At 39.4% G+C, this 27,778-nt stretch overlaps 1 protein-coding gene across 1 annotated transcript in view; it reads left to right on the plus strand.

Moving 5' to 3' along the window:
- Window positions 1-22,886, plus strand: part of LOC100657835 (potassium-transporting ATPase alpha chain 2-like) — a 37,521-nt gene extending 14,635 nt beyond the window's left edge. Inside the window, exons 10-22 of the mRNA XM_010593920.2 lie at window positions 88-222; window positions 4,066-4,258; window positions 6,231-6,406; window positions 7,260-7,396; window positions 13,129-13,279; window positions 13,876-14,044; window positions 14,134-14,288; window positions 20,419-20,539; window positions 20,704-20,849; window positions 21,327-21,460; window positions 21,665-21,766; window positions 22,147-22,238; window positions 22,321-22,886. Of these exons, the coding sequence (XP_010592222.1) occupies window positions 88-222; window positions 4,066-4,258; window positions 6,231-6,406; window positions 7,260-7,396; window positions 13,129-13,279; window positions 13,876-14,044; window positions 14,134-14,288; window positions 20,419-20,539; window positions 20,704-20,849; window positions 21,327-21,460; window positions 21,665-21,766; window positions 22,147-22,238; window positions 22,321-22,349 (1,740 nt within the window). The 3' untranslated portion in view covers window positions 22,350-22,886. The remainder of the gene's footprint in view (window positions 1-87; window positions 223-4,065; window positions 4,259-6,230; window positions 6,407-7,259; window positions 7,397-13,128; window positions 13,280-13,875; window positions 14,045-14,133; window positions 14,289-20,418; window positions 20,540-20,703; window positions 20,850-21,326; window positions 21,461-21,664; window positions 21,767-22,146; window positions 22,239-22,320) is intronic.
- The last annotated feature ends 4,892 nt before the right edge of the window (window positions 22,887-27,778 follow it).

Genomic DNA, 27,778 nt, shown 5'->3' on the forward strand with positions numbered 1-27,778 from the left:
ATGGGCTAAAGGGAGGTTGGGTCATTGAGCACAAACACAAAAGCACCAGATTATGTGCTTCAAATATTTATTTCTTTTAATTCCCAGAAAACCGTGGTTGGAGATGCCTCAGAAACTGCTCTCTTGAAATTTTCAGAGGTCATTTTGGGTGATGTGATGGAAATTAGAAAAAGAAACCGCAAAGTAGCTGAAATTCCCTTTAACTCTATCAACAAATTTCAGGTGAGTTTTTCCTCACAACTGGCAATTTTTATCACTAGGATGATATTTCTATCTTCACATATCCTTTGGGTAGTACACATTTTGAATGATGTCTGACTTCAAAAACAGTCCTCAAGGATGCAGGGCCCAGGCATCTGGTAAACCCAGATCAAGTTTCCCTTGCTGGCCTCCTTCCTTTCCCTGAAGTAGGGTATAGAAGAAAAGAAAGGTGAAGAGCTTGTCAAGACTTGGCTGCTCCTATGCATGATCCCTCTATATTACATACACACACACAAAGACGTATGCATACATGCCTATATACATTTACATAAGAAAAGTAAACCAGTTGCCATGGAGTCACCTCTCACTCATGGCAACCCCCTGCGTGTCAGAGTAGAACTGTGTTCCATTGGGTTTTCAGAGGATGATTTTTTGGAAGTAGATTACCAGGCTTTTCTTTCAGGGTGCCTCTGGGTGGACTAGAGACTGTGGCCCTTGGTTAGCAGCCAAGCACACTAACTGTTTGCACCACACGGAGACTCACACACACACACACATCCCCCCCACACACATACACCAGTTTCTTGTATTAGGAGGTGTGTTTCTATTAAATAAAATGCTGGTGACAAATCCTGACTTTAAAGTAACTTTCATACAAGTAAAAGGCAACAACCCAAATGAAAGGGAGAGGAGAGAGAGCAGAACTAACCTTACTGCACACCTAGTATATGTCAGGCACTTTATCTACTTTATCTTATTTATCCCTTACCATAAGCCTGTGAGGTATTACTAATTAATCCCAGTCTATAAATAGGGAAACAGGCACTTAAACAAGTGTTTGACTTGCATCTCTAATTGACACAACCAATTTTCAGAACAAGTCTGCCTAACTGCAGAGTTCATACTTTTCTACCATAATACAAAGGCAGAGCAACTTCATTTTGCTCCATGTGAGTAAGCCTTGCCCTTTGTAAAAACAAGTGAATAGTCTCTCAGATGACCAGTCACGTTCTTTGCGATCTGACTTCTAAGCAGTTCTTAGGGACCTCCTTTCTACCCATGATAGCCAGGAACAAGACAGCCAACCTTTCTAGTGGTCTCCCCTCACTCCAGATGTGGTCAACAACCGTCCCCATCTTCCTCTTCTGAATAGACGTAACTGCTAGTAGCCCAAGATACTGTGCAGGTGGGATTTCACATACAGTCCAAAGCTGAGAGCAAGGGATCGTGACTTGGGTTTGGCATAATAGTAAGGCATGTACATAGAATAACCATGCTTTTGTAAAGTTTCTGGTGATTACCCATTTATCTTCATTTTGATGGAATTTAGGGTTGGAAAAGAACTGTTGCAAACATCTTTGTGGATTGTTACTGTTGCTGTCATGTTGATTTCGACTCAGAGTGACCCTATGTGACAGAGTAGAACAACCCTATTGGATCTTTTACGAGAACAGATTGCCAGGTCTTTATTCTGTGAAGCCACTGGGTGGGTTTGAATGCTAACCTTTCACTTAACAGTCGGGCCCTTAACCGTTGTGCTACCAGGGCTCTTTTCTTTCTGGGTAATGGACTGATAAAGAATCACATTTAGCTAAATAGGCAAATAGCAAAAATTTATAACGGGAAATATTAAAGCCAGGAAATCTCTTATTTGAAGCAAAAGTGAAAATAGAATGAGTAGCAATCCCAACATAGCAATAGCTAATGATAGCTAAAATTACATCCGAAGCATTCTACATGCATAAATCATTCAGTTCTCACAACTATTTGATGTAGGTACTATTATTCTGCCCTCCAGCAGATGAGGAAATGAAAGTACAGAGTATATCACACACAGCTAGTAAGGAGCAGAACCAGGATTCAAACCCAAGTAGTCCACGATCCTAAGGACTATGTTAGATTATCTTCCAAGATTCAGAATCATAAGGAGCCTCCATTTTACCACAGAAAAGACATTCCTAGTCTATGAGAAATGAGAAAGAAAGCAGGTTCCGTGATGAAGCCTGCAATTTTTCATGTGCAGAAAGTTAGAGGAGAAGTTGGGCCATGCAGAGTTGAGGCTGAAAAGGAGAGAGGGCTCCTATGTGAGCTCCTCCTGAAGAGGTCGGAGAAACACTTTAGGTGCTACTGGAGCCATACCAGTAAAGAGCAAAACTCCACCCTAAACAAAGAGCTGTAGAGATCATTACAAATTCTTTGGCGTGCCAGTCAACTAAAGGAAAAATGGTGAAAAGTCCATGTCTTATTGATCTTGGTAATATTTCCCAAACAGACTAATCTATGGAAACACTTTCAGTAGTCTATGGCAAATTGGGAAATTAGGACAATGTGGTAAGTTTTATATAAGGATGGATTTATTTAATTTAAAAGTTTGTCCTTTATACCATTTATGATTAAGACTCTAGAGCCTAATAGCCTGAGTTCAAATCCAAGCTCAACACCTACTAACTGTGTGACCTTGAGGGAGTCAACTAACCTCTCTGTGCTTCAGTTTTCTCATTTGCAAAAGGGGATAATAATATTACCCACTGCCTTAGGGTTGTTTTCAGTATTAAATGAGTAGTGTGTGAAGCACTTAGAATAGAGCCTGGCATAGGGTACACACTATAAAATTGTCTACAATTATTATTCCTACTTTTTATATTTTAAAATACAAGAGCTTTTATGAAATGATGGTGATAATAAGATGGCAGGTGTTTTGTTTTATTTGTTTAGTATTTTTACTTGTCCATAAAAAAGCTGCCAACACTATGCTGCCCCTCTACTACTCGTTTTAAGTTTACTTATCTCTGATATCCAGCAGTCCAAGAACTATTAATTGAGAATCAACTGATGGACTCAAAATGGTAGAATTTTTCTTTGTAATTGACTTATTTCCTTCCAAACACTCCAGCTTTCTGAAATTCCTGTTGAGTGCTTAGAAGAGTACCTGGTATGTAATAAGGGCTATGTAAGGAGCCCTGGTGGCACAATGGTTACCCGTTAATCTGCTAACGAGAAGGTCCGCAATTGGAATCCACCAGCTGCTCCTTGGAAGCTGTATGCAGCAGTTCCGCGCTGCCTATAGGGTCACTATGAGTCAGAATCAACTTGATGGCAACAAGTTTGGTTTTCTTCGGTTTATGTAAGGGTTAGCCATTTTATTATATATATGTATATTCAAAATTTTTGATTATTTTATTGAGGTAAATCTAGAAGTAGAATTGCTAGGTCAAATGGTATTCATGTTAAAATTGTGACACCTATTACTTAACTGTCCTCTAGAAAGATTGTACATGTGAGTGTCCACAACCTTACACTCCTGCCATTTCCTTTGACATCAAGGTGGCACAAGGAATTCCTGCAGGCATCATGCCTGCCTGAGCTCAGAGTAGTTGTGTCTGAAAAAAGTGCTGCTCACAATAGGGAGGTAGAGACAGGAGGTGAGATGTGGAGGCTCAGAGCTCCTACCCCTCTTGTGAGCACCCCAGGAGACCTCCCTCAAGGCCCAAGATTTCATGGACTGAAAGCCGTATCTGCCTTCGTGGCCTTCTCTAAAGGAACCATTTTTGGTTTGAAAGACAAGTTCCACTTAGTTTGATTTCAAACTCAAGGTGCCACTCTGGGCTGGGGCCAAGTCTAGATCTCTGCGTATTGCTTGGTGACCAGACAAAGAGGATTGAACAAGCCTGGGGATGTCATTATTCCCCTTCCTTCTTTTATATTCCAAGGACAAGTAGCCCAACAAGAATAAGAGATGTTTTTCACTTCCTGTCATGTTTGTAATTAAAAGTCTTCTACAGCTTATGCCCCTGGTAATGAAGATGGAATCAATAATAGATAACATGCTGTGTCTAACATGCTTCATTATTTCTCTCCTCCCAGCTCTCCATCCATGAGATGGATGACCCCAATGACAAACGCTTCCTCATGGTGATGAAAGGGGCCCCTGAGAGAATCTTAGAGAAGTGCAGTACCATCATGATCAATGGCCAAGAGCAGCCCCTGGACCAGAGCAGAGCCAAGGCCTTCTACACAGCATACATGGAGCTCGGAGGCCTGGGCGAGCGTGTGCTAGGTGAGTTCTTGGGATCAGAACTCATATCCATCACCTGATAGATGCAAAGTTCTGACTCTGGGTTGAGGCAATAAAGATGCAGGCATCTTTGAGTAATGTATTATATAGTAGAGTAGATATGGCATCCACACAAATAATACTAAGAAGAATATGATAAACATAGTAAACATATAACAAAATGTATATGACAGTACAGAGAAGAATGAGGTCACTTCCAATAAGTAAAATCAGGGAAGATTTTATGGAAGGAGTTACATTATAAACTGGGCCTTGAATGACAGATAACATTTTGAAGGGAAGTTGGGGAAAGTATTCAAGGAAGAGAGAACAACATGAGCCAGAGCACAAAGGCAGGACTGAATAAGGAAAGATAGGCAAGCTGAGCCAGCATACTGGTGCTGAGTGTTGTAGGGGGCATGAGATAGCATAATCATGGTCATAGCATAGTCATAGAAGAGAAAGCTAGACTGAATGGGTGGGTAAGGAACTGGGGTTTCATTCTGCAGTTAGTGGAGAGCTGTTGAATGTTTTGCATCAGAAGTGAGCTGATCAAAGTTTTGGTGTGTTTTTAAGGATAATTTTTGGCAATAGCGTATAAGAAGGGATAAAAGGAGAGGAGAGGCATGGGTCTAAGTAGGAGGTAGCTGCTCTCATTCAAGTGAAAGGGGATGAGAATTTTTTTCCAAGGCAATGGGAAAATGAAGGAGGGGTCAGATGCAAGATGCTTAATGGATATTGATAGTCAGGCTTAGTAGCTAATTAGAGGAGAAAAGTACATTTTAGAAAGGTTGATGTGAGTAGGGAAAAAAAGTAATGCCAGTAACTGAGATAGGGAATGTTGGAAGGAACCTTAGAAATACAACAATTGTAGAGGAGCCTATTGGAGGTTATTTAAGATTTTGGGGGACAACATGTCCCATTGTGAGAGTCATGGGCTCATCAAAGGATACCTTCTCAGAACAACAGAAGGATAAATTTAAAGTTGACAATAAGCGTCATTAAACATTAAAATTCTTGCCAATAGAGATGTTGGAATCTGTGGAATATGTGTTTCTAAAGGATTCTTGAGTTTGTAAAGTACATAAACCATGTAAAAGAGATGATAATGCTTTAGCATGCTCTAAATACTCCACAGGACTGGGTAATCTCCTTTTCAACACGAGATTGGTATCTGTCTGCCTAGCATAGCTCTAGGCACCTCTCATTTGATCTCTCGAAGTCTGTACTTCATTGAAATTTGTAAAGTTAGTGAGCCATGCTGAGAATATATTTAGTATAAAAGCTAATGAGAAGTTTACAAGGTCTTAGAAGTCCCACCAGACACAAAAATCCCTTCGACCTCAACTTGTGAGAGGCTGACGCCTTCAGGGAGTGGTTCTACCCCATTCCTAACAGCCTTTCTCTCATGCTTATCTTGACTAAAAACTGAACTTCGTACTATTCCCCCTGACACCCCAAGTTCTTTCCCAACCTTGTCCAGTAGCATATGCTGTTTTCTCTGCCTTTCCACCCCCAGCCCTCCCTTCTTTCCCTGAAAAACATCTACACCTCTCTCAGGACCCAGCTCAAATGTTACCTCCTGGGTAAAGTCTTTCCTAACTCCCCAGGTAGCTGTAGTGCAGCTATACTCTGTAGGACTGACTATGTTTTATTATACTTTATCTTTTTATTCCTCTGTCTACCAAACTGGGACATTTTCAGAAGTAAAGGCTTGGTCTTTATATCCCTAGACTATAACATGGATCCTAATGGGCACACAGGAAATTATTTTTGTATTAAATGTACTTTCTAAAACCATGCATTATAGAATTGAAGAAATTATACAGTTCTGGTATACTGTAATACCAAATAATAACTCTAATACCATAGTCGCAAAATATTAAAGGACTGTGAGTGTATCATATTGTACCCCCTTTTCTTTTGTCATGTCTTATCCTGGTTTGATCAACTCCCAAAATCATGCCCATTCCAGGTTTCTGTCATCTCTACCTGCCAGCAGATGAGTTTCCAGAAACCTACTCATTTGACGTAGACACCATGAACTTTCCCACCTCCAACCTCTGTTTTGTGGGGCTTTTGTCAATGATTGATCCTCCTCGGTCCACTGTGCCTGATGCAGTTACCAAATGCCGGAGTGCTGGGATCAAGGTGAAAGTCATTTTCCTGACTCAAAAAGTTCCCCATATATGTTGTATCTCCGACTGAGAACTTACGTCATAGAAGATGGTCAGCATTTAGGTCTCTTTATGTAAATATCGGAAACCCTGGTGGCATAGTGGTTAAGTGCTAAGGCTGTTAACCAAAGGGTTGGCAGTTCGAATCTGCCAGGCACTCCTTGGAAACTCTATGGGGCGGTTCTACTCTGTCCTATAGGGTCACTATGAGTCAGAATTGACTCAATGGCACTGGGTTTTATGTAAATATCATAATTCTCTTCTTTTATCTGCACATTCACTTACTTAGGATTTTAGTAACAAAATGATTGTGTCTATGTGGAATAAACCAGAACAGTAATTGCAATGAAAAGAAAGATATCTCCTTGTGCCTTGAAGAGGCCATATCTTGTCCTAGACCACAGTGGACAATTAAAGGTTTTATTGTTTAATCTTGAGATCCAGCCTCCAAAAGTCCATTCATCTTCATGATATATAAGCCAAAATTGAGTTCTGTGACCATGTTAATATTAAGAAAGTTGAAGAAACATGGGGCTGCTCCAAATACACATCTATGAGCCCTTTCACAAATAATAGCAATGGGAAAGGGGTTACTCTAATGTCAGACGAGGTAATTTAAGAAGTTCGGGAGCAAGGGTTGATCCAACAGGATCAATGTGTACTTCAGAGACAGTTGTGTCTTAAATCAAGAACTGCCCATAAGGGCAAACCACAATAATTGCAAACCATATTCTTCCAAGTCATGATAGAGTGGGCAATATTGAACTGTTCCTGCTTTAGCTGGCCTAGTTCCTCATTGTCCATATGTCTTCCTCATTGTGCTTTAGGTTATTATGGTGACAGGTGATCATCCCATCACAGCCAAAGCTATTGCCAGGAGCGTAGGTATCATTTCGGCAAAAAGTGAGACAGTGGAAGACATTGCAAAACGCCTCAACATTGCTATGGAGCAAGTTAACAAATGGTAAGCACAGAGCCAATAGAACAGAAACTGAAGTTCTTCACATGGAACCCTGTTGGTGTTAAAGAGCTGTGTTATTAGGAGCTAATCACCTTTTGATGAAACACCCTCTCAGGATGGCACTAGACTGATTTGATCTATAATTCACATATCCATTCATTCACTCAAAACTTTACTAAGCACCTAATATGTGCCAGGCACTGTATTGACATGCTATGAATATTACCCCTTATGTCTAAATTTCATGATCCAATGAAGTAGATTTGAAAACTTGTGCCCAATTTAGAGTGAGGAAAACAGAAACAAAGAGTTTATATGAAACTACTTGCCATTGATCTAGTTGTATAATCAGGACTATTAATAACCCATTGGATTTCATGCAGTCTCCTAGTGAGCATCTTGGGTATTATCTATTCAGTCGGCTTCATAATGTACAGCTATGTAAACATACTGGAAGCTATGCCACTGGTATTCAGATACCAGCAGGGTCACCCATGGAGGACAGGTTTCAGCTGAGCTTCCAGCCTAAGAGAGACTAGGAAGAAGGACCCGGAGGTCTACTTCTGAAAAGAATTAGCCAGTGGAAACCTTATGAATAGCAGCGGAACATTGTCTGATATAGGGCCAGAAGATAAGCCCCCAGGTTGGAAGGCACTCAAAAGGTGACTGGGAAAGAGCTGACTCCTCAAAGTAGAGTGAACCTTAATGACATGGGTGGAGTAAAGCTTTCAGGATCTTCATTTGCTGATGTGGCATGACTCAAAATGAGAAGAAACAGCTGCAAACATCTGTTAATAATTGGAACCTGGAATGTAGGAAGTATGAATCTAGGAAAATTGGAAATCATCAAAAATGCAATGTAACACATAAACATCAATATCCCAGGCATTAGAGAGCTGAAATGGACTGATATTGGCCATTCTGAATCAATCATATAGTCTACTATGCTGGTAATGACAGCTTGAAAAGAAATGGTGTAGCATTCATTGTCAAAAAGGACATCTCAAGATCTATTCTGAAGTACAATGTTGTCAGTAATAGGCTATCCATATGCCTACAAGGAAGACCAGTTAATATGACTATTTTTCAAATTTACACACCAACCACTAAAGGCCAAAGATGAAGGAATTAAAGATTCTTATCAGCTTCTGCAGTCTGAAATTGATCGAACATGGAGTCAGGATGCATCGATAATTACTAGTGATTGGAATGCAAAAGTTGGATACAAAGAAGAAGGATCAGTAGTTGGAACATGGCCTTGGTGAAAGAAATAATGCTGGAGATCGAATGATAGAATTTTCAAGACCAACGGCTTTTTTTTATTGCAAATACCTTTTTTCACCAACATAGATGGTGACTGTACACATGGACCTCACCAGATGGAACACACAGGAATCAAACCGACTACATCTGTGAAAAGAGAGGATGGAAAAGCTCAATATCATCAGTGAGAACAAGGCCAGGGGCCGACTGTGGAACGGACCATCAATTGCTCATATGCAACTTCAAGCTGAAACTGAAGAAAATCAGAGCAAGTCCACAAGAGCCAAAATAAGACCTTGAGTGTATCCCACCTGAATTTAGAGACCATCTCAAGAATAGATTTGATGCGTTGAACATTAATGACTGAAGACCAGATGAGTTGTGGAATGACATTAAGGACATCATCCATGAAGAAAGCAAGAGGTCACTGAAAAGACAGGAAAGAAATAAAAGACCAAGATGGATGTCAGAGGAGACTCTGAAACTTGCTCTCGAACATCAAGCAGCTAAAGCAAAAGGAGGAAATGATAAAGTAAAAGAACTGAACAGAAGATTTTAAAGGGGAGCTCAAGAGGACAAAATAAAGTATTATAATGACATGTGCAAAGAGCTGGAGATAGAAAACCAAAAGGGAAGAACACGCTCGGCGTTTCTCAAGCTGAAAGAACTGAAGAAAACATTCAAACCTCGGGTTGCAATAATGAAGAATTCTATGGAGAAAGTATTAAACGACACAGGAAGCATCAAAAGAAGATGCAAGGAATACACAGACTCATTATACCAAAAAGAATTAGTCAATGTTCAACCATTTCAAGAGGTAGCATATGAATAGGAACCGATGGTACTGAAGGAAGAAATCCAAGCTGCACTGAAGGCATTGGTGAAAAACAAGGTTCCAGGAATGACAGACTGTCAACTGAGATATTTCAACAAACGGATGCAGCACTGGAAGCTCTCACTCGCCTATGCCAAGAAATATGGAAGACAGCTTCCTGGCCAACTGACTGGAAAAGATCCATATTTATGCCTATTCCCAAGAAAGGTGATCCAACCAAATGTGGAAATTATAGAACAATATCATTAATATCACACGCAAGCAAAATTTTGCTGAAGATCATTCAAAAGCGGCTGCAGCAGTATATTAACAGGGAACTGCCAGAAATTCAGGCTGGTTTCAGAAAAAGATGTGGAACCAGGGTATCATTGCTATGTCAGATGGATCCTGGCTGAAAGCAGAAAATACCAGAAGGATGTTTACCTGTGTTTTATTGACTATGCAAAGGCATTCAACTATGTAGAGCATGACAAATTATGGATAACATTGTGAAGAATGGGAATTCCAGAACACTTAATTGTGCTCATGAGGAGCCTGTACATAGATCAAGAGGCAGTTGTTCGGTCAGAACAAGGGGATACTGATTGTTTTAAAGTGAGGAGAGGTGTGCGTCAGGGTTGTATCCTTTCACCATACCTATTCAATTTGTATGCTGAGCAAATAATCCAAGAAGCTGGACTATATGAAGAAGAACAGGGCATCAGGATTCGAGGAAGACTCATCAACAACCTGTGTTATACAGATGGCACAACCTTGCTTGCTGAAAGTGAAGAGGACTTGAAGCACTTATTAATGAAGATCAAAGACCACAGCCTTCAGTATGAATTACACCTCAACATAAAGAAAACAAAAATTCTCTCAACTGGACCAATGAGCAACATCATGATAAAAGGAGAAAAGATCGAAGAGTTCAAGGATTTCATTTTACTTGGATCCACAATCAACAGCCATGGAAGCAGCAGTCAAGAAATCAAAAGACACATTGCATTGAGTAAATCTGCTGCAAAGGACCTCTTTAAAGTGTTGAAAAGCAAAGATGTCACCTTGAAGACTAAGGTGTGCCTGACCCAAGCCATGGTATTTTCAATCACATCATATGCATGTGAAAGCTGGACAATGAATAAGGAAGACCAAAGAAGAATTGACGTCTTTGAATTGTGGTGTTGGTGAAGAATATTGAATATACCACGGACTGCCAAAAGAATGAACAAATCTGTCTTAGAAGAAGTACAACCAGAATGCTCCTTAGAAGCAAGGATGGTGAGACTGTGTCTTAAGTACTTTGGGTGTGTTCTCAGAAGAGATCAGTTCCTGGAGAAGGACATCATGCTACAAAGTACGGGGTCAGTGGAAAAGAGGAAGACCCTCAACGAGGTGGATTGACACAGTCCTGCAACAATGAGCTCAAGCATAACAAAGATTGTAAGGATGGCGCAGTACCCGGCTGTGTTTTGTTCTGTTGTGCAAAGGGTCGCTATGAGTCGGAACTGACTTGACAGCACCTAACAACATGTAAACATATTCTTCACTTCTTTTTTAATTAGTCAAAAATAGAATGGAAGCTTCCTAAGGAGAGACTCAATTTTTCCTCATTTCTTCTAAATTCTTTTAAGCTTGTCCATTCATCCATTTTTTTTTAATTAATTCTTTTAACAATTATTTGTAGAATGCTAACTGTATACCAGGCACCGTGCTAAACACTGAAAGTATAGTAGCAAACGGTATAAACACTATCCCTGCCCTTGGGGAGCTTTCAGTCTAGCCAGGGAGCTAGAAAAAACAACTGGTTGTGGTGTGTGATGAGTATAATGAAGGAGACATGTGGGGGACAGTATAGCTGGAAGTAGCAGGAGACTAACCTGGACTGGGATGGTCAGAGGGAGCTTCCAGGATATGGTGTTGACAGTATAAATGCATCAAAGACTCCAAAGTCTCAAGTTAAAAATGAATGTCATTGGCTTTGTTATACTTTCATGCCTGTGGGGAAGAAAGGAAAAGACCAATGAACCTCTTCTAGTTTACTCCAGCATTTATATTCTTTAGGAATACAGAGATGTCAGATAATAAGTTATTACTAGGGCAACAAATGGCCAAGAAAACCAAACAGAATTATACCCCGGGGCATGGCAACAATATCAAATGTGGGGCCCTGGTGGCGCAGTGATTAAGAGCTCGGCTGCTAACCAAAAGTTCAGCAGTTCAAGTCTACCAACTGCTCCTTGGAAACTCAATGGGGTAGTTCTACTCTGTCCTATAGGGTCGCTATGAGTCAGAATCAACTCGATGGCAACGGGGTTTAAAGAGTCTCCAAAGCTTCTTTGTATGAGTAACATTTACAAGGCAAATTTTGGATTTTTTTTGTTCATGTGTCTGGCTTTTAAAAATAATAGATTTATATGTTTTCATACAAGTCACCACATGGAATGGCAGAATGAGATGGATACTTCTGTAAATATTTTCATTTAATCACTTTATCAGATCTAGCTTCATGACAGTATAATTGCATTTTGGCAGCTGTAGAGGGAAAGGAAAAGCCCTTTTATCTTGCCTTATAGGCACTTACATACATATCAGTTAGGAAGGCCTGTAATTTCAGAATCAAGTGCTAGAATTCCAATATTTAGCATCAAGGGCAAAAAGCAAGCCTAAAAAGATACAAAATATAAAGAAAAAGATTTATAATGTTTTGTACCTACAATATTTAAGCTGAGATTTGAAGGCTAAAATCTGGAGTGTTAGCCAAGCAAAGGTGAGCTGAGGAGATGTCAATTCCTTGCAAAGGGAGAAAGGCCTTTGAAGGCCTTAGGACAGAGCTTGGAGGGTCTCAGAACTGAGAGCTATGAGAAGATAAAGCTCAACACCACAGACTTCACTTGGCCTGGGAGGCTGCACATGGCCTTGGAGATCAAGTTGGGGGTCCTGGGGTTTGTTCTAAGTACACTGGAAAACTTCTGAAGAGTTTTAGCAGGGAAGTGACACAGATCTGCATAATAGATGTCTCTGGAGACAAACATTTATATTTCAGCAGGCAATATTTTTGCTCAAGGAAGACCAAATAAATTGTTCTCCCTTTATAAAGGGAATGTCACATAGTAGATGTTCTGTAAATTTCAAATGAATAACAAAAACAACAAAGAATTGTTTCCTATGCATTTGGCATAAACTGATTTCTAGGGCCCAAAACAAGTAAACAGGCAGATTTCTTCTAACAATTTACTATGAAAAATTTCAAACATATAGCAAAGTTTGAAATATTTTACAGTGGACACTTATTTACCCATCACTTACATGTTATTATTAAAATCTTTCAAAAGGCAGTTTTTACCTTCATTTTACTTGCTAAGTAAAGCATTGCCCAGGAAGTACCACTTCCTCACCCATTCCTGTAATGAAAAGGCTGCTCGGCTATTTATTCCTATTGTTATATGATACCAAGAAATGACTTAATTTTTGAGCTTCAGTTTATTGTCTTAAAATGGAGACTAAACTGTCTCCAATACTCCTAATCACTTTATTAGGAGCTGAGGATATTTGGTTCCATGTAATATCACAGTGGTTCAACCCATGTACTGCCCAGAAGAGTTCTTTAATTTCAGGTCTGAACTATGGCCTCACTGGTCTCTCCTGACCCTTCTAGGGATGCTAAAGCTGCCGTGGTGACTGGCATGGAGCTGAAGGACATGAGCCAAGAACAGCTAGATGAGCTCCTAGCCAACCACTCGGAAATTGTCTTTGCCCGGACGTCCCCGCAGCAGAAGCTGATTATTGTGGAGGGCTGTCAGAGACTGGTGAGTGAACACACCTCAGCTAGAGGGCCCAGGACCACTGTCACCAGGTGGAGAAACGCCAAAATAGATTTGTGTCTCAGACCTGGACTCTGGGGCCTTTTGAAAACTCTCAAGAGAAAAGTCTTTGCCAGTCATTGTCATTTCACCTCTCTGCCCTCTCACTGAGTTTATACTCCATTCTTCTTTCCTTTTTTACCTCTGAAAGGAATGGTGCCAGACCCTTCCATGCTACACATTAAAGGAAGAACTCAAACTGGTTCTCTGCACTCCATAACTAGAGCTATAGGCTTCCAACAGCAAAACATTTGGGTACTGTGGTAGGTGTGGGTCTATAAAGAATTAAAAAAAATAAGACACAGCCCCTATCCACTTTAACCTACCATACACGCTGGTTTTTATATTTGGATACGTTTTGTTTGCAGCTCATTATTCTTACATCCTAGATTTTCTGTACTTACATTTTTCCCCAAATAGGCCCTTAATTTCAGCTCCAGTATTCTCTTAACCTTAAGATGAAATTGAGACTATGTTGTTCTTGCCAAACCTGTGGTCCACTGGATCTGCATATATATGTTCTCTCACCACATGCCCCACAGGGTGCAGTGGTTGCTGTGACAGGGGATGGAGTTAATGACTCTCCAGCTCTGAAGAAGGCAGATATTGGAATTGCCATGGGCATAGTGGGTTCTGATGCAGCCAAAAATGCAGCTGACATGGTCTTGCTGGATGACAACTTTGCATCCATAGTCACAGGTGTGGAAGAAGGTAAACGAGGTCTCTAGTGGTCTTACTGAGGGCTCGGGTCACCTGGGGGACTAAAAGCAAGTCCTATAAGATGAAACATTTTCGCCTAGGTCGCCTGATCTTTGACAACCTAAAGAAGACTATGGCTTACACCTTGACCAAGAACATGGCTATGGTTTTACCCTTTATGCTCTACACGATTATTGAGTTCCCCCTTCCCATTGCCACCGTTACCACCTTGTTCATTGACTTGGGCACAGACATTGTAAGTAGCACTAAAGGGAGCAGTGGTCTGTAAGCTTTTAAGGATGAGGAGATGAACTAAATCAGTGCTTCTCAGACTTCAGTGCCACAAGGCCTGAAGTTACAGTGTTTCTAAAAAGCCCCTGGGTGATTCTGCTGGTCCACCTAGTTCTTCACTCCATATAGGAGCTTTTCAAGAGATGAGTTCATCACCCTCCAAAAAAAGCATGTGCCATTGGTCATTTCAGCCCCTGTATGTCCCTTTTCTTTCTTTTTTTGTTAAATTTGAATATGAATATTACACTTCTTATTTTATTTCATTGTGCTTTAAATGAAGGTTTACAGAACAAATTAGTTTCTCATTAAATAATTAATACAAAAATTGTTTTGTGACATTGGTTGCCAACCCCCCAACTTTCAACACTCTCCCCTTCTCCACCTTTGTTTCCCCATTATTAGCTTCCCTGCCCCCTCTTGCTTTCTCATCCTTGCCCCTGGGTTGGTGTGCACATTTAGTCTCATTTTGTTTTATGGGCCTGTTTAATCTTTGGCTGAAGAGTGAACCTCGGGAGTGACTTCAGAACTGAGTTAAAAGGATGTCCAGGTCCCTACTCTCGGGGTTTCTCCAATCTCTGTCAGACCAGTAGGTCTGATCTTTTTATGTGAGTTCGAATTTTGTTCTACATTTTTCTCTATCTCTGTTCATGACCCTCTAATATGATCCCTGTCAGAACAGTCGGTGGTTGTAGTTGAACACCATCTAGCTGTGCTGGACTCAGTCTGGTAGAGGCTATGGTAGTAGTGGTCCATTAGTCCTTTGGACTAATCTTTCCCTTATGTCTTTGGTTTTCTTCATTCTCCCTTGCTCCAGGTGGGGTGGGACCAGTGGAGTATCTTAGATGGCTGGTAATAAGCTTTTAAGATCCCAGATGTTACTCACCAAAGTAGAATGTAGAACATTATCTTTGCTAGATGTCCCCCAAGACCATGGTCCCCAGCCCCTCAGCCCAGTAATTTGGTCCCTCAGAGAGCTTGGATGTGTCTATAAAGCTTCCATGACCTTGCCTTGGTCAAGTTGTGCTGGCTTCCCCAGCATCATGTACTGTATGATATATTGTATATTTACCATATTTAGTGTTTTTCCCTCCTCACTTCTCCCCTCGTAGCCATCAAAGATTTTTTCTTTCATTGTGTAAACGTTTTCATGAGCTTTTATAATTGTGGCCTCATATAATATTTGTCCTTTTGTGACTGACTTATTTCACTCAGCATATTGCCCTCCAGATTCATCCATGTTGTGCGATGTTTCACAAGTTCATCATTGTTCTTTATCATTGCATAGTATTCCATTTTGTGTATACAGCATAGTTTGTTTATCCACTCATCTGTTGATGGGCACTTAAATTGTTTCCATCTTTTTGCTATTATGAATAATGCTGCAGTTAACAAAGGTGTGCTGTGTCTATTCGTGTGATGGCCCTTATTTCCCTAGGATATATTCCTAGGAGTGAGATTGCTGGATCTTATGGTATTTCTATTTGTAGCTTTTTAAAGAAGCACTATATTGTTTTCCAAAATGTTTGTACCATTTTGCATTCCCACAAGCAGTGCATAAGAGTTCCATTCTCCCCACAGCCTCTCCAACATTTGTTATTTTCTGTTTTTTGATTCGTGCCAGTAATGTCATTGTAGTTTTGATTTACATTTAAGTAATCGTTAGTGATTGTGAGCTTTTCCTCATGTGTCTGTTAGCCACCTGAATGTCTTCTTTGGTGAAGTGTCTGTTCATTCCTTTGCCCATTTTTTAATTGGAATGTTTGTCTTTTTATTGTACAGGTGTTGGATTTTCCTATAGATTTTAAATATTAGAACTTTGTCAGATTTGCCATAGCCAAAAATTTTGTCCCAGTCTGTAGGCTCTCTTTTTACTCTTTTGATGAATTCTTTTGATGAGCATGTGTTTAATTTTTAGAAGACCCTAGTTATCTAGCTTGTCTTCTGGTCTTTGTGTATTGTTAGTTATAGTCTGTATCCTATTTATGCCACGTATTAGGGCCCATAGCACTGAAACTATTTCTTCTACAAACTTCATAGTTTTTGGTTTTATATTTAGGTCTTTGATCCATTTTGAATTAGTTTTTGTGTATGGCATGAGATATGGGTTCTGTCTCATTTTTTTTTGTGAATGGACATCCAGTTTTTCTGATACCATTTGTTGAAACAACTGTCTTTTCCCCATTTAACGGATTTTGTGCCTTTGTTGAAGATCAGGTAACTGTAGTTGGATGAATTTATATCTGAGTTCTCATTTCTGTCTCATTGGTCAATGTAACTGTCATTGTACCAGTACGAGGCTGTTTTGAGTATCAGAGTTGTATAGTAGCTTCTGATGTCAGGTAGTGCAAGGCCTCCTACTTTATTCTTCTTCTTCAGTAGTGCTTCACTTATCCAGGGCCTCTTGCCTTTCCATATAAAGTTAATGATTAGTTTTTCTATCTCGTTAAAGGATTCTGTTGGTATTCGGATCAAGATTTCATTGTATTTGTAGATTGCTTTGGTAGAATTGACATTTTCACAAAGTTAAATCTACCTATCCATGAACATGGCACGTTTTTCCACTTATGTAGGTCTTTTTTGTTTCCTTGCAGTAGCGTTCTGTAGTTTTCTTTGTGTAGATCTTTTACGTCCCTGGTTAGATTTGTTCCTAAGTATTTTATTTTTTTAGGGGCTATTATAAATGGTATTGCTTTCCTGATTTCCTTTTTGGAGTTTTCCAACTGATTTTTGTATGTTTATCTTGTGTCCTGCTACTCTGCTGAATCTATTAGTTCTAGTAGTTTTTTTATGGGTTCTTTATGTATAGTGTCATATCATCCACAAATAGGGACTGTTTTACTTCTTCTGTACTAATTTGGATGCCCTTTCTTTCTTTTTCTTGCCTTATTGCTCTAGCTAGGACTTCTAGAACAATGTTAAATAGGAGTGGTGATAAAGAAAATCCTTGTCTTGTTCCTGTTCTCAAGGGGGATGTCTTCACCCTCTCTTCTTTAAGAATGATGCCCTTTATCGTGTTGAACAATTTCCTTCTATACCTACTTTATTGAGAGTTTTTATCAGGAACAGATGTTGGAGTTTGTCAAATGCCTTTTTTGCATTGATTGAGATGATTATGTGATTCTTTTGTTTTATTTACGTGGTGGATTATGGCGATGGATTTTTTTTTAAATCAAGGTATTAATCAGTTTCCATGTATTTGCTTTTTTCGCTTGATCTTTCTGTTATTAATTTTTACTTTTACAGCATTGTGATCAGAGAAGATACTTTATATTATCTCCGTGTTTTGGCTTTTATTGAAACTTGCTTTGTGGACTAAGATGTAGTCTATTCTGGAGAACATTCCATATGCGTTGGAAAAGAACGCGTACTTAGCTGCTGTTGGGTGGAGTGTTCTTGATATGTCTATGAGGTCAAGTTGTTCAGTTGTAGCCTATAAACCTTCTGTATCTTTGTTGAGTTTCTTTCTAGATGTTCTGTCCTCTAGTGAGAATGGTGTGTTGAAGTCTCCTATTGTTATTGTGAAACTGTCAATTTCTCTTTTCAGTGATGATGGAGTTTGTTTTATGTATTTTGGAGCCCTGTCATTGCGTGCTGGAAACCCTGGTGGCGTAGTGGTTAAGTGCTACAGCTGCTAACCAAAGGGTCGGCAGTTCAAATTCTCCAGGTGCTCCTTGGAAACTCTATGGGACAGTTCTGCTCTGTCCTGTGGGGTCTCTATGAGTTGGAATCAACTTGACGGCACTGGGTTTGGTTTTGGTTGGTTTGGTCATTGTGTGCAGAGATATACATTATGCTTATATGCTCATGGTGGATTGTCCTTTTAATCATCATATAAATCCTTCCTTGTCTTTTATGGTGGATTTTGTTTTAAAATCTATTTTATCTGAGATTAGTATTGCCACTCCTGCTCTTTTTCAGTTACTACTTGCTTTGTGTCTCTTGTAGACAACAAGTTGATGGGTCCTGTTTTTTACTCGATTCTGTCACTCTCTGTCTGTTTATGGGTAGCATTTAAGCCATTTATGTTCAGTGTGATTATTGATAGGAGTGAGTTTATTGCTATCATTTTGTAGTTTTTTTTTTTTTTTTTTGTGGTGCTGGCATTTTCTTTGTTCCTCTTAGTTTCCTGTGGTGGATTCCTTTCATTTGTGGAATTTTTTTTTTCAATTCTTTTGTTTTTGTAGATTTTGTGTTTACTGAGACTTGAAGTTTTTCTTCATTTTGATGAGTAGGTTTATTAACTTTCTTTGTGATTACCTTGAAATTTACCCCCTCTTCCTAAGTTTAAACCGGTCTTTTGTTACTTGATATCACCTTGACTTCCTCTCCATTCGAAAGTTTTATATCTACATCATTTATTCCCTGTTTTATTGTTCTGACTTTGTTGTTATTTACAGATTGACATCTCTGTTTCCCTGTTGTAGTTCTTTTAGTTTTGTTTTATCCTTGAGAGTTCGTTACCTAGGGTTGTTACTGGCTTGATGCTATCTTGTGTCCTAGATTCAGGTTGTTGCCTCTCCTCATTTTCGTTCTTTGTCTGTTTCTTATTCCATTTGGTGCTTGGTTAAGTTCTTTAACCCTTCATTTGATGCTTAGGGTTCCAGTTTTGATGTTTGTATCTGTTTCAGATCTCTGCTCTAGAGGGATGGTGTGGTACTTCTGTCTATTACACCATGTTGGCTCCACCTGTACCTCCCTTTTCTTTTGGGACGATGAAGCTGTCACCAAAACAGTCCCTGAAATGCTGGGACCCAGTGGCTAAAATGAGAACATTATAGCCATCCCTTTTTAAGTAAAAGCATCTGTGATCTGGAAGCCTTTTCTTAAATACAGTAAGAAGTTGCTGATTTGTTGCTAGTTGCTGTCCAGTCAGTTCCAACTCATGGTGACCTCATTTGTGCAGAGTAGAACTGTACTCCATAGGGTGGGTTTTTAAGGCTGTGATATTTGGAAGCAGATCATCAGGCCTGACTTCTGAAGCATCTCTAGGTGGGTTCTAACTGCCAATCTTTCATCTACAGTAAGAAATAGCAGTTATTAAACCTCTATAAAACATTTTTTTAATTGTGCTTTAGGTGAAAGTTTACCAAGAAAATTAGTTTCTCATTCAAAAATTTATACACAGATTGTTTCATGACACTGGTTGCAATCCCTGCAATGTGTCAGCACTCTCTGCCTTTCCACCTCGGCCTCCCCATTTCCATTTTTCCAGTTTTCCTGTGTGTTCCTGACTTCTGGTCTTCACTTTGGGGCAGGTGATACCCATTAAACTTCAATAAGGTTTTGCATTAACCTACAATAAATTCCACTAAACACTCTCCTGTTCTCGAATGTATCCATTTAAAATCTTGAAGCTCTTTGAATGTTACTCATATGGCTCTGGTTTACATGGGTAAAAGGGTAAAAAGAACACAGAGCAAGCCAAATTCACAGCAAGTTGCCTGATTTTTCTTCTCCTTTGTTTTAAGTAACAATCAGGTAATCCCTACATTACAGGGGACCTAGAGATGTCTTTACCTCTGAGGGGAATTGAGGGCCCCACAATTTCCAATCAGACTATTCTCTGGGCCCCTTCAACTTGCTCATTTTTCTCCACTGCAGGGGTTCTCCAAGTGAGATCCTCACTGGTAGCAATAGGCCTCACCTGGGAACTTGTTACAAATGTAAATTATCTGACCCCACCGCAGACCTGCAGAATCGGAAATAGTGACCTGTCTTTTACAGGCCTTCCAGCTGATTCTGATGCCTGCTAAAGTTTGAGAACCACTGTTCTAGTGCATTACATTGTGGTTGAGAGGTATGCCAAGGGTAGAGGCATGTTGGAAGAAATCCACCTCTGAGGGGAAAATGTTTTATAACTCGTATGTTTAGCACGTGATGATAATAAAAAGGAGATTGATTTTTTTAAACTGGCTGTCTTTAAATTCTATGCAGGCAATGAACCCTGCACCCATAGATGGCCATCTCATATCCTCCCTCCCACCACCACCTCCCACCAATCCTACCCACCTACTGCCATGCCACTGCTTTTATCAGTGTTCTATACGTAGATTGTGTTTCAGGGTTAGGATTCACAGGCTCTCTCACCACTCTAGATTCCATTCATTGCCTTGGCTTATGAGAAAGCTGAAAGAGACATAATGAACAGGAAGCCTCGCCACAAGAATGACAGACTAGTGAACAAGCCACTCGTCCTCTACTCTTTACTGAACATTGGTATGATAAGGGCATCTCTTACCTGTCACACAAGGGTTCACCCAAGATAATTCATTTGAGACAGGTCACAACTGTGGTTTTTCTTTTGGGGTGTGGTTGGAATGACAGGAGGGACTGAGAAGAAAATTATAGAAGCTTATTTCTTATCTCTCTTATCCTTTTAGGTGTCATAGTAACCCTGGGAGCTTTTGTTGTTTATTTCACTGTTTACGCACAGGCGGGGTTTAGACCCAGTGCTCTTATTGGTCTCCGGGTAAAATGGGAAAACAACGATGTGAATGACTTGGAAGACAGCTATGGACAAGAATGGGTAAGGGAGGGCAAAGCTCTTCCCTGAGCATCCTATTGATTCTCCCCTCCTGTCACTGTCTTGCCCTGATTGATGCTGAAAGTTCATTTTCCTGAAGTATCTTAGTGAGGCAAAGAGGGTGAAACTTTTCTCAATTATTAGGGCTTCGGGACACATTGTTTGGCCTTTGCCAGAACTTAGCCTCATCTCTCAAATTACATCCCTAGAGCTAACTTTTTTATATTAGTTTTGCAATTGGTATGGAAGAATGACCCGTCCAGCAACACCTACAGTTGAACTGAAAAAATTAAATTAGCATTCTTTCCCTACTAATCTGGTTAAAAGAAAAAGAATATTTCTTTCCAAAGACAAAAAGGCGATCTGGTACCAGTCTTGGTGAAGTGGGGAAGGGAATAAAGCTTTACAGAACTGCATTGAAATTTCCCCAAAGTTTCCCTCATGAGTCTCATGGTCTCCTCTGCCTCTGCTCCCTGACAGACGAGGTACCAAAGGCAGTACCTAGAATGGACAGGCTACACAGCCTTCTTTGTTGCCATTGTGGTCCAGCAAATAGCAAATCTGATCATCAGGAAAACAAGGAGAAACTCCATTTTCCATCAGGGTCTTTTCAGGTATTGACAGTGTCTGATCTCATAGCTTAACTCTGGGCTTGTAAGACCAAGGGTCAAGAGGTCTGTTGATTCAAAGGGCCAAACTATGACCTTGCCTTTAATGTACAAGGCATTAACTCTGCTGGGTAGCATCAGTCTGTTGGGTGGCAGCATCACCATCCCATATGAGTTCAGAATCTGCTTACTTTTTTTCATGTCTTGCAGCAATAAAATCATCTGGGTAGGGATTGCCTCCCAAATCATCATAGCATTAATCCTCTCCTATGGCCTTGGGAGTGTCACAACCCTGAATTGCACTATGCTCCGGTAAGTTCACCTTGTAGTGGTGGTGGGAAGGAAAGAACCCATTCCCATTCTGAGCTTTCACAAAGTAAATCAACATTAGGATTTCAGAGGTTTTTTTTCCCCTCACCAATCCAGTTTTCCCAGAAGAAGAAATGGGTTTTCCAAACTTTACGATCCCATCTTTACTCTCATTCAGTGGGCCACTTCAAAGGCAAATGTTGCTTCTTACCATCACAGTCAAGGTTAAATAAAAAGCTTTTCATCTTTATATTGTGTGATCCAACAAATTTGTTATTTCTAGTAAGGCAAGGAAAATGAACAAGAACCCCTCTGCCTATTGGTTGGGGTTGGGCCTTTCCTTGGGGTGCACTGGGACTCACCTTCCTGCCTTCTACTTCCAGGGCTCAGTATTGGTTTATGGCTGTGCCATATGCTATTCTGATATGGGTATACGATGAGGTGCGAAAGCTTTTTATCAGGCTTTACCCTGGAGGTAAGTAGTAGTATGATTTGTGAGGTTTTGTTTACCAACTTCAACAGACTTGATTTCTAATTGACTTTTTCTACCTCTCCAGGTTGGTGGGATAAGAACATGTATTATTAAGACCACCTTATTTCCCAAGTCTCCCAACTGCACATTGCTGATGTTCATCTTTTGGCCACTAGCTAGAAGATGTCTTGGCCAGGCAATGGGGACACTGTCAATATTTATGCACAAGAAGGAAGAAAACTGTGTGAAAGATATTCAGCTGATGCTTTATACTTCAAAGCTGAGATACAACTGTTTGCATATGATCTTTATCTCTATCTCCTTGTCTTAAAATATGTGAATTTCAAGATAATGATGTAGGGAAGAGGACATAAGTTTATATGTACATAAATTTCAAGTCTTGTGTAACCCAGATATCTGCTGGAGTCTCACTGCTCCTTCAGCTCTAGATAGGGTTGCTCAAACCTCCATTCCACATTCTATTCAATGATCTCTGTAAGATTTCTGTAAATTCCTGGGGAACTTGTATTTTCATGGCCACCTTACTCAAAAAGGCTAATTCAGCTGCATGATTGCAGAATATGAATGTGGCCGCAAGTTTACATCATAGCAACATGGACAACCTCAAATTTGACTCTAAGACATCCTTCTCAAAAGTCCTCACCCATCTTGCCATGACACAGTTTTCCGAGATGCATCAGCCCTCATCCCAACTTCTCACCATCTCACCAGTCATTGTAGTCTCTACTTCCTCCCATCTTATCTTCCCTCTCCCCTCCCCAGACCTCTAATTTAGCTTTTTCCAGCTCCTCCAAAACTGAGCTCCGTTTTGTGTATCCTAACTCAAAATGCTCAGTTGATCCAAGGGGCTTTTCCTTTACCAGGATTTCACCTCAGGAGAAAGCCTTTGTAGTTTAAAAGTAATATTTATTTCTCATTAAACAGCTGCAAAGCACTCTGTAGCACTAATTTTATGTCAATCATGTTTCATGTTCTCACTTAGGTTTATTCATGTGTGACACATACATCATGTTGGCAAGCCAAGAGAGGCCTCATTTTTAAATAGAAGTTTTTTTTTTAAACAAAGGTCTAATTGTGGTGTTATAATTAGAGTTTTTCTAGAAGCAGATCATAGGATACAAAAAATTAGGTGTGATTTTAATTTTTAACCTTTTTAAGTCATTTTACTGATCTACAAAAGGTCAGAAAAATTTAGGACCTACTTTTTGAACTCTTCCCTCACCAGTATTCTTGCCCTGTATTGCTATGCCTTCTGATGTGCTCACATTTCTAAGTCAGGGTTTCTATGGGAGTGATACATCTTCCATAAGCAACGTCTAGGGAAAATAGTTTTCTCAGCCTTTCCATCTATTGCACACCCAATACAAATCTGATCTGACAGAAACCTGAAATTTACATTTGGTTAAACTTTATTTTTACTCAAGTGGCCTACCCCATCACCTTTTCTCCATCACAGTGATTAAGTCATAGGCTCTGCTGATGGCTCTAAGTTGGTATCTCTGGAACAACAAAAGGGAGATTTAGAGCCCTAGTTCTCTACCAGAATTTTCTCAGGGGTCACATTTAGGAGCATGAAATAGGTAAGGGCACCATTACTGTAACTTTATGTAAATAAATTATAATGTGCAATGTGTATTAAGTGTATGTATTTAAGTTAAAATAATGTTGCCATCCTTGGGGTTTTTAATCTATTTTCGAGCCACAATTATCACTGGACTAATCTCAGATCAGTAGTTCCAGTGAACTGGAAACCTTTTGTTAGCCAATGTTTGGACAGCATGGTAATTGCCTTCTCATTCCAGTCTTGACAAGGGTCTTATACTTTCTAGATTTCTTTTTCCTTCCAGGCAAATGGACACATATTTGTAAAATGAACAACTAAGGAATCCTAGAAATGAAACTGTCTAATCAAGTAACTTTACTAAGTTGTAGACAAAAAAATTTAATAAAGTCCCATATCAGAATTTTTTCAAGGGGGCTGCTTAATTGAATCACTAAGGCCTAGGCCCTTTTTAGAAAAAAAAATAGCAAAGTTAATTTCAATCTGATTGGTGTGGCAGAAGAACTCAGAAATAGTTATAAAGGTGATACTGAATTCATAGAATTAAAAAATTTTTTTTTCTTTTATTTTGATTATGAAATTACAGCCTGGTTTAGAAAATTTAGGATATACCAGAATAGTAAAGAAAATTAGAATCACCCTGAATCTTACTACCTAGTAATATACCTAAATGAAAGTTTGGGTCTTTCCTATACATACTTATTTTTAGGAAAAATTAAAACATAACATTTTCTATTCTGCTTTTTAATTTAACACTGACATAATTTTAATGACTGTAATATTCCATGTTTGAATGATTTTACCATATGCCCATTGTTGGGTAGTTAATTTATTTCCTACTATTCATCTTTATATTTAAAAAAGCTCTTCATCCTGTCCTTAAATCTTATACCATTATCTCTGATTATTTAGAATAGATTTTTATAAATGGAATTAAGGGATTAAGAGTATTTTCAAGGCTTTCAGCACACAATGCCAGATTTCTGTTCAGATAAACTGTAACCAATTTACATTCCTACTAGAAGTGTATGAGAATATTTATCTCATTTATTGTTTGAGAAAATTTATCATTACGCTACAAAAGATCTCTCAAATGCGAGAGACTTATAATCTTTAATGATTTACTCATTCACTCATTCAACAACTATGTACAAAGTGCCTACTATTCACCAGACCCTGTGCAAAAAAAAAACCAGACCCTGTGCAGGCCTAAGGATATAGCAAGGAACAAGACAGACTCATGGAGATAGTATTCTCGAGGAGGAGGAGGAAATATTATTATAATTTGTGACAAGGATTTTAAAGACGTAATGAAGCCTATATTGGGGAAATATAATTAATAACAAAATCTGCTACCAACCCAGAAAACCTCTTTATAAAGGTAGAAGATAAGAAAAACAGTTTTATTATTGAATAAGCATTACCAGAGCATGATGAATCACAGGGAATCTGCTAAAGAGATTGCAAAGACAGAAAGGGATCTGAACCTTTACATAACCAAGTAAATGCAACCCATTTAAGGCTTGTTTTCAAGGTAAACTGGACCTCAAAAAAGAGGACTCAACAGCACCATTTGTTTTTGGGGAAGTCATCAGTGTTCGTTGATTATCTTTATCCAAAATAAAAAGTAAATAAACTTGTCGTGTCTTTATGGCAGTGTGTAGTTTCACAGCTTGGAGCCTGCTGAAGTTAGGCCCTTACCCTCCCACAGAAACAGAGACAGGTAGGCTGCCTGCCTTACTGATTACATTTTAAGAAATGGCTCCCAAGTCTTTGAAAAGTCCTGGGTTGTAGAACTAACGGAAAGCTTATTTAGCCTGCTAAAGTAAACAAAACTCCAAGAAATTGAAACCAAAATGTTTATTCTGAGCATTTATTCCGTATGCCTACAGGGAGACCATTCTCTTTCCAAAAAAATCAAATGGCTTGAAGTAGGCAGTTACAATGAAGCTTATAATGAAAACAGGAGGGAGAAGAATAGAAGATCAACCATTGGTTAATCTTAACATGATTGATTGAACCCTGCCCTCCCCCTTTTACTGAGATTGACTGATACCAGGTCACAATGTGGTCTCTGGCCCTCTACCCACCTGCAGCCATGATATTATTTGAAATTTAGATTAAGTTACCTGGCTTCCAACGGGAAAGAAAAGATTAGCAACTTTGGGGGGAAAAAAGCCACTGGCAGGATTACTTTTAGATCAGGAATTTTTAGGGTTAATATTTGGTTTTGTAAGTAAGAAAAAACCTTATTATCCAAATGACATGTCTGTTAATTAATTTCTTTCTTTGACATGCCTTTCAAGAGGATTCCAAGTAAAATTTTGCTGAAAATCCTTCAAAAGTGGTTGCAGCAGTACATAAGCAGGGAACTATCAGAAAATCAAGCTAGATTCAGAAGAAGACATAGAACAACGGATATCATTGCTGATGTCAGATGGATCCTAGCTGAAAGCAGAGAATACCAGAAAGACATTTACTTGTTTTTAGTGACTATGCAAAGGCATTCAACTACGTGGATCATAACAAATTATGGATAACATTTTCAAGAATGGGAGTTCCAGAACAATTAATTGTGCTCATGAGGAACCTGTACTTAAACCAAGAGGCAGTCACTCAAACAGAACAAGGAGACACTGAGTGGTTTAAAATCAGGAAACGTATGCATCAGTGTTGTATCTTTTCACCATACTTATTCAATCTGTATGCTGAGCAAATAATCCAAGAAGCTGGACTATGTGAAGAAGACAACAGCACCAGGATTGAAAGAAGACTCATTAACAACCTGTAATATGCAGATGACACAACCTTGCTCACTGAAAGTGAAGAGGACTTGAAGCACTTACTGATGGAGAGCAAAGACTACAGCCTTCAGTATGGATTACACCTCAACATAAAACAAAAATCCTCACAACTGGACTAATAAACAACATCATGATAAAAGGAGAAAATACTGAAGTTGTCAAAGACTTCATTTTACTTGGATCCACAATCAATGCCCATGAAAGCAGCAGCCAAGGAATCAAACAATGCATTGCATTCTGCAAATCTGCTGCAAGAGACGTCTTTAAAGTGTTAAAAAGCAAAGACGTCACTTTGAGGACTAAGACGTGCCTGACCCAAGTCATGGTATTTTCAATTGCCTCATGTGCATGTGAAAGCTGGGCAATGAATAAGGAAGACAGAAGAATTGACCTCTTTGAATGAAGGTATTTCTGAAGAATATTGAATACACCATGGACTGCCAGAAGAACGAAAAAATCTGTCTTTGAAGAAGTACAGCCAGAATGCTCCTTAAAAGCAAAGATGGAGAGACTTATGTCTCACATACTTTGGACATGTTATCAGGAAGGACCAGTCCCTGGAGAAGAGTATCATGCTTGGTAAATTAAAGGGTCAAGGAGAAAAGAGGAAGAGCCTCAACAAGATGGACTGACACAGTGACTGCAACGACGGGCTCGAGCATAACCACAATTACGAGGATGGCACAGGACCAGGCAGTGTTTCCTTCTGTTGCACTTGGGGTCACTATGAGTCAGTTGTGTCATCTGTTATTCAGTCTTCCTCCAGTCCTGATGCTGCATTCTTCTTCATATAATCCAGCTTCTCAGATTATTTGCTCAGCATACAGTTTGAATAAGTATGGTGAAAGGATACAACTCTGACGAACACCTTTCTTGACTTTAAACCACACAGTCTCCCCTTAGTTCTGTTCAAATGATTGCCTTATCATCTATGTAAAGGTTCCTCATGAGCACAGTTAAGTGTTCTGGGATTCCCATTCTTTGAAATGTTACCAATAATTCATTACGATCCATGTAGTCGAAAGCCTTTGCATAGTCAATAAAACACAAACATCTTCCTGGTATTCTCTGTTTTTAGCCAAGATTCATCTGATATCAGCAATGATATCCCTTGTTCTATGTCCTTTTCTGAATCTAGGTTGAATTTCTGGCAGTTC

The sequence above is a fragment of the Loxodonta africana genome, chromosome 23, assembly GCF_030014295.1.
Source record: "Loxodonta africana isolate mLoxAfr1 chromosome 23, mLoxAfr1.hap2, whole genome shotgun sequence".
Lineage (NCBI taxonomy): Eukaryota > Metazoa > Chordata > Mammalia > Proboscidea > Elephantidae > Loxodonta > Loxodonta africana.